Source organism: Filicampus tigris, chromosome 1 (genome assembly GCF_054856515.1).
Source record: "Filicampus tigris isolate MCC_2025a chromosome 1, RoL_Ftig_1.0, whole genome shotgun sequence".
Lineage (NCBI taxonomy): Eukaryota > Metazoa > Chordata > Actinopteri > Syngnathiformes > Syngnathidae > Filicampus > Filicampus tigris.
The window spans coordinates 3,477,647-3,484,651 of record NC_141217.1 but is presented as its reverse complement, the minus strand read 5'-3'; the positions used below and the strand labels follow the sequence as shown (position 1 = coordinate 3,484,651).

Sequence of the window (7,005 nt, the reverse complement as noted above, 5' to 3'; positions counted from 1 at the left end):
CCAGTAGTGTAACACTTGCTTATGAAAGTCAGATACTTTCATGGGCAATTTTGTGATTTCATAATCACATTTCAACAAACTTTCTTGAATAAACTTTTAGGGATATGGAACCATATGGAATCAGTTTGCGATAGAAAGGCTTATATCCAATTTATTCTAAACATCCCTATCATTGATTCAAAATCCACTGTATTGTAAACCTTTTTTTTTTTTTACATTTTTGACTAGTTGTGAAATCTTACATAGTGTGTTTTGTTTCTCGATACAAACTTACATATCGTCGCTGTCCTGTGAAAATCACTTACCTTCAATTTTGGAAACTTTTTTAATTTTCACATTAATTCTCTTTTACTGCCTTTGCATTGGCCTCAATGCAGGATTCAAAGGCTTCAAAACATTCCTCCACATTGAATTTCAGGAGTAGTCCTTGAACAGCTTCAAAGATTTTGCATTGCTCACCTCCTTTTCATTTTCTTTCACAGTGCTCGTCTTTCATTTCTTTGGAGTCGGACTTGGTATTGGTGTGTGTGATTGAAGCCCCTTCAAAGCGATTTGGCGAAATTTTTTGGGGCCGAAAAAAAACGTTTTTTTTGGTTGGGTTCTACTCCGTATTTACCGTGTTGCTTGATATTTCTCATATCAAGATTAGGACTGTAAACATATTCCTTCAGCTCCTGCGAAAAGCACAACTGCTCAGTCCGCCATCTTGACTTCCTCTCTGGAAAATGACGGACTATGCACTGACGGAAGTGGAGTTTCGTCCGTCAGTGTAATCTTCACTAACCAGCCCGTCAGTCGGTCACTGACGGACGTCCGTTTGGGTGGCGTTTTTTTGGGGTGGGTTTTGTGCGGACGGATCAATGGACTTCTGACGTACTAACTGACGGACTGATTGACAGCCTCAAGTGACGGACTGACTGATGGACAATTTGGTGTATCATGAAAAATGATGGATGACACTCTGTAAATATGAATGATATTATTAATTATATATCATTAGTTATATAGAAAGTCTGACTACATCTGTCTGTTAAATAGTTTTTTGCACTGAAATAAAAGCAAGGAGTCATAAAACACTCACCAACCAAGTTTTGTGATAAAAGTAAAATTTGATGGCAAACCAGCATTCTGATAGTACCGCATAACATTATACTAATGCAGTAAACAGACAGATGATAATGTATGTAAGTGTACATGTATACATGTGTTACTTATAATACATATTTTCAAATAACGATCTCCCAAACAACCACCGTTTACCTCCCCGCTGTTGTTGACCGGCGCACCTGACCACGTATTGCGAGAGAGTGCCACTTGCTCTCAAAACAAAACAGAACTGATAAATATTGTCTGTTATTATGCATGCACAATATTCAATAATATTTATATTTTAGTTTTTATGTGCGTATTAAATTGGATACTTGAATGTCAGTGTAATGTTGATTAGCAATTTATTGCATATTAAATGGCATTTAGTAATACAGCGTACTAAAGTTCAGAATATTTATACTTCTAATGCTAATAACAATAATCATAATAATGATCACTCTAATAAACATGTTAACGTGTGATGCAAAGTTTAAAACGATTAAGATGCGTTAGACAATTTTAACTAACACAACATCCAACAAGGATTAAAAAACTGGCATAAAAAGTGAAAAGGAAAATAGCATTTGACTATTAATAGCAGGGGAAAAAATAGCCGGTCAGATGAAAATGCTATCAACAAATAATAAAAGTGTACATTAGGCCAATATAAATATCCAGTGTTGTTAATCTCAATACAAATTATTTTAAGACCCTTTTTGCGGCACAGCTACATTAAATACAAACGTTGATTTGCTGATTAACCAACACCATCAAGTCTGTCAGAGATACCAATCAGCTGAAAGAGGGAGACGAGAGAGAAGTTGGGAAGGGGGTCGGGTGCGTCGTCGTCGGGACATATTTGGAATCATTTTTTCATTTGACAGTCATTGGGCATTGTTTTGCATTTGAATCTACGAACAGGCCTGCTATGTTCTCCATTTTAAGAGTTAATATAAACTAATTTTATTCAAGGTGATTTCCCACCGCCCTCCCTATTACAGTTTTGACGCCCCCTGGAGTCTCTGGTGTCCTAAGCATTTGCTTATATGGCCTAATGGGCGAGCCAGCCATGCTTTGTGCTGTGGTTGTGTGTTCAGTCTCTTGACTCCGGGGGACCGGTGAAAGGTGATGGCAGCATGCAACTAACCTGTCCAGTGTGTGCTATTTAACAGAGAATAAGGTTTATTACAACGTGACTGTTTTGTTAACTAGAAAACAACATTTTTTTAAAGACTTTAATCTTTCTCTTGTTTTTTTTTATACTGCCTCTGAATACAGTACATGAGATAAGATTATGAAGATGAGTTGTGTGTCGGTGACCGCTAGTTGCAGAGGGGGCTTCTCTTGTTGATCACGTGCTCCATATCGGCATGTTCCGACGTGTCCAGCTTGATGTTGTATTTGGCCAAGATCTTCATGATGGGCCGTATCTTCAGCCACCACTGCGTCTTTGGAATGCGGTGCCTGCAGCAAATAGCGGATGGGGTTAGGGAGGCGTAGCGATTAACACTCGACAGCACTCATGTACATGTGGTGCGTCGGAACCGTGCACGTCATACTCAAAGTCTGTGTCTCCCTTAAGGTCAGCCAGGGGCTGGAAGGTGAGTGCCCTCTTCCGCATTCCCAGCACACAGGCAGAGTTGGGTGTATTGGCAAAGATGCGGCCTGCGGTAGCCAAAGAAGAATAAACTTCAGTAGTTCCCAGTACAGGACAGTCATATATATAGGGATGTAACGATTCACTCAAGCTCTGATTTAATTTGATTTCCATTTCCTGATTGATTTTCGATTCGATTTTTTGTTTTTTATTTTTTATTTTTTTTAATTGCTACCATGCAATTCTCTGTGCGCTAGTGTGGTGCTGCAGCAATTCGCAAATGCAATACGCAATGATGATAGGCAGACTGGTCTGTCCACATAGATGGAATGCCCAGCTCAGTTAGTTATTCATTCCCTTTGTTTCTCCTTACAAGACGCGACAATCTCAAACTATCAGGACACCAAAACGTTTGCAAAACAAAAACTGTTGGACACCATTTTGCCTGCTTAGAATGTAAGAATGTAGAATGTTTCCTCTTCTCTTACCGCTATCGTCTTTTCAGGAAAAGTGTCACAAAATAATAATTGGAAAAGGCAGAGTTAATCTTTTGATACTGGCTCTCGCTTGCATGACATGATCAAATTATAAAACCTTTCGGACATTCCTATCATAAACCAAATGTTTGAAGTAACCTCACCATGCCTGTAGCACTCTTTGAGCTTCTCAGTCAGCCATAGCACGGACTTGGCACCCATCTTTGTTCCAAAGTTTCTGTCAAAAGGTGTTGGAGTGCCACCCTGCAGTGAACAGAGAAGTCGTGAGGTACACGGTGAGAAAAGCGAGTGGACGCATTTGGACACGGCAAAGCCACCTGTTGCATGTGTCCGAGCACATTCTTGCGACAGTCAAAGACACCTTTACCCTCCTCAGAGTACAAGTTGAAGATGAAATCCGTGGTGTAGTTGGCATTTGAGTTTTCGTTCCTGTAGTAGGAAGAACAGCAAGTGCAGTCTTTTCACAAAAGGACTTAATGATGGATTAAAGCTGCAGCGACAAACGGGCCCTCGCACCCTGTTTTTTGATGGTGAACCCTCAAAATGATCATCAAACCTCCACGCCATGCTCTGCTCAATTAGGCACAAAAAAAAAGCCAAATATGGTGCCCCATCTGTTCAGGACACCTGCTTCCAATTGGGGTCAATTGGAGAAATTCCCAAGTCAGAGTTTGTCTTTGGGATTGCCCAAAATGACTGCTTAAAATCGGCACGGTGGTCGACTGGTTAGCACGTCCGCCTCACAGCTCAGAGGTCGCGGGTTCGATCCCGGCTCCGGCCTCCCTGTGTGGAGTTTGCATGTTCTCCCCGTGCCTGCGTGGGCTTTCTCCGGGCACTCCGGTTTCCTCCCACATTCCAAAAACATGCATGGTAAGTTGATTGGATACTCTAAATTGCCCCTAGGTGTGATTGTGAGTGCGGATGTTTGTCTCTGTGTGCCCTGCGATTGGCTGGCAACCAGTTCAGGGTGTCCCCCGCCTACTGCCCAAAGACAGCTGGGATAGGCTCCAGCACGCCCCGCGACCCTTGTGAGGAGAAGCGGTACAGATAATGGATGGATTTAACGGGGTCGTGAACAATGACTATTACAAATTATTTTTGAAAATTGCGGTCAAACGTTTTTTATAATCGAAAAGTAGATGTAAAAGCATCGCGTACCTGTTTAATTTTGTTACATTTTGCAGGTTTGGATGACATTCAGCATCCCATTTAGTGCTTTATCTCTTGGGATGTTATGTAAATCAACCCCAGTGCACTCATGTTGATAAATGTGCAACCTTTTGGATTCAAAGCCATACATGGGTAAGGACGTGTTAATGCAGACAATGGATAATGTAAACAACAAGTGTACTTTTGCCGAAACCCAAACATATAAAGGTAGCTAGTATTACACAATACAAAGAAAACTTGGTGAAATGAGGAAAGTAAGTAAAAACAAAAGAGAAGATTGACATTTGAGCACACAGGGCTGAACAGCACATTATTTAGGATTGGCAAGCTTGATTAGAAACTGGAATTAGAAACGATTGAGCCACCCGTCCGACATCGTCGTGTAGTAAATAATTAAAATAAGTAAATAATTACGGCCCGGCAGATATGGATTTTATGAGGCTGATGCCGATTCCGATATTTGAGAGAAGAACATTCTGGTAATAGATTAATTGCAGATTAATTGAAAAAAATATATAATGAATAAAAACGTATTTTTTGGTCCCTTAATGCGTCCAACAATAAAAATATGAATTACAGGCATAACATTTGACTGTTTTTTGATACTTTATCCCTCGGTAATTGTTTAACTTTATAACAGAGAGAAAAATTGGCAAAAATCTGACAATTTTGGTTTGTTTTCAGTGGTGGGTTCAATATCCATTATCTGTCTTATATTGTAATATGTTAGTGTATTAAGAGAAAAATTGGGTGATTTTTGTCGATTAATTTATATCGGCCAATTAAGTTGGCCGGCTGAAGAATTAATAATAATAGATTCAGTATAAAGAAATTCTTTTGCACAAATATTTTAAATACAGGGAAAATATGGTGGCCCTCAAGGGACAAAGATGGATGATTTTTGCATTATAAAATGTGTCATGGTGAATGTCTCATGGTCAATAGAGTTAGTGGGGAGTAACGGTGTGTCATCTTGACTACTTAGTGTTGATAACAACAGAACTCCAATCTTTTCTAGAAGTTATTGAGCCGTAAATAAAATTTAGGGTCAGTAGAGTTTGTAATCAGTAATAATGTGTCCTGTTGTCCTCCTGTTCATATCTGCCACATTCTACCTGAGAACCAAGCCTCTTTTCACCGTTGTCTTCATCTTCTCCACAAGATGCTCAACATTCCCCTTGAAGACAAAAAAAGAAAAGCGCAACACACGCAAGTCACCCTCTATTCAATATATGGATGCTTTCTCCGTCGTCACATGTTCACCTCCAGGTCTTTAATGTTGAATTTCTCCTCAAATATGTAGGCAGCGTCTGCCCCGGCCGCTAGCCCGGCCATGGTGGCCAAGTAGCCGCAGTAGCCTCCCATCGTCTCGACGAGGAACACGCGACGTTTGGTCCCCGCTGCAGACTGCTTGATTCTGTCACACGTCTGCGAGCAGCAACACAGCAGTGTGTGGATGAGCACCTCAAAGTTGTGTGCGTGTGTGTGTTTGTGGTGCTAGCCCAGGCACTTACAGCGGTGATCGTGTTTAGAGCGGTATCAGCGCCGATGCTGAAATCTGAGCCGGGGACATTGTTGGAGACGGTGGCGGGGATCACAACCATGGGGATGCACACTTCCTCGTACTTCTCTCGGGCCTGAACCATCTCCAGACCTCCAACGTAGGCCTGCAAGGACACACACGAGGAGATCGTTTGAGTCGTCATTCCTTTCACAAAAAAGTACAGTCGGGTAGCGCCCAATCATAACCCAGCACACAGCCGTTATTATTTAATTCACAGTTTTTAATTCAAAACATTTTTTCATTTTTCTTTTAAGACATCCTTTCAGGTCCCTTGGATGAAATTGAACCTCTCCTTCACGCAATATGACATCACTCAGCACCACCAGCTGCTCTTTTTGTCAGGTCATTTTTGAATCAAACATTCTAAAACATTTTACACCAAGTACCACCTCAAAAATACTTGGCTCTCCAGGTACCACCATGCAGACCAATATTAAAATACAGTTGCATAGTAGGCTCAAATGTTGAAGTACAATGTGACCTGAACACTCCTGGATGTACTCAAATACTTCTTAAGTTACCTAAATACTCAAATATGAATATGGAAAAATAAAAACTGTCCTTAAAGTGGAAGTCAACCCATACATATTTTTTTCAAGAATATGTTCCCGGCAGGCCGACTCGTTGAAACACGGCATTCTGATTAATATTGCGTTTGTGGAATAAGAGTTCCCCCCCTTTTTAGCCATCTCAGGGGGCGGCCATTTTGTCACTTCTGTCGACTGAAAATGACATCACAACTGCTCAGGATTCAGATAAGGACCAATGACGGCTGACCTATTGTCTGAAGCTGAGCCGTGATTGGTCGTTACCTGAGCCCTGAGCTTGTAGCTGTTGCCTTTGCTTGAAGCAGATTGAGTTGTGTATGAAATGCGCTTTATACTGTAAATAAAGATGCCTTGCCTTACAACATAGTAGGCGACGCAAAGTAATCAACATGACACAACGTTACTCAACGCTAACACTATGACAACGTGGCATTCCTAATTAGGAATATATAGCGTGTCTTGTGTCCCTGTAGGGGCCACCATTGCTCTTCAATTGTTGCTCATGCACAGTTGAGCCAAGACAAATCGGATGGTGCGATG

The 7,005-nt window shown here is 41.1% G+C and overlaps 1 protein-coding gene and 1 long non-coding RNA gene across 2 annotated transcripts in view; one reads left to right on the top strand and one right to left on the bottom strand.

Moving 5' to 3' along the window:
• Nucleotides 1-1,476: 1,476 nt before the first annotated feature.
• Nucleotides 1,477-7,005, bottom strand: part of pfkma (phosphofructokinase, muscle a) — a 28,786-nt gene continuing 23,257 nt past the window's right edge. The window contains exons 16-22 of the mRNA XM_086047906.1: nt 5,868-6,020; nt 5,617-5,781; nt 5,469-5,530; nt 3,501-3,612; nt 3,327-3,426; nt 2,649-2,754; nt 1,477-2,553 (exon numbers count right to left, since the gene is read on the bottom strand). Of these exons, the coding sequence (XP_085904032.1) occupies nt 2,412-2,553; nt 2,649-2,754; nt 3,327-3,426; nt 3,501-3,612; nt 5,469-5,530; nt 5,617-5,781; nt 5,868-6,020 (840 nt within the window). The 3' untranslated portion in view covers nt 1,477-2,411. The remainder of the gene's footprint in view (nt 2,554-2,648; nt 2,755-3,326; nt 3,427-3,500; nt 3,613-5,468; nt 5,531-5,616; nt 5,782-5,867; nt 6,021-7,005) is intronic.
• LOC147152526 (uncharacterized) lies at nt 5,550-6,290 on the top strand. Its single transcript, XR_015089057.1, has 3 exons — nt 5,550-5,566; nt 5,661-6,074; nt 6,172-6,290. It is a non-coding gene; the product is annotated as an uncharacterized LOC147152526 (long non-coding RNA).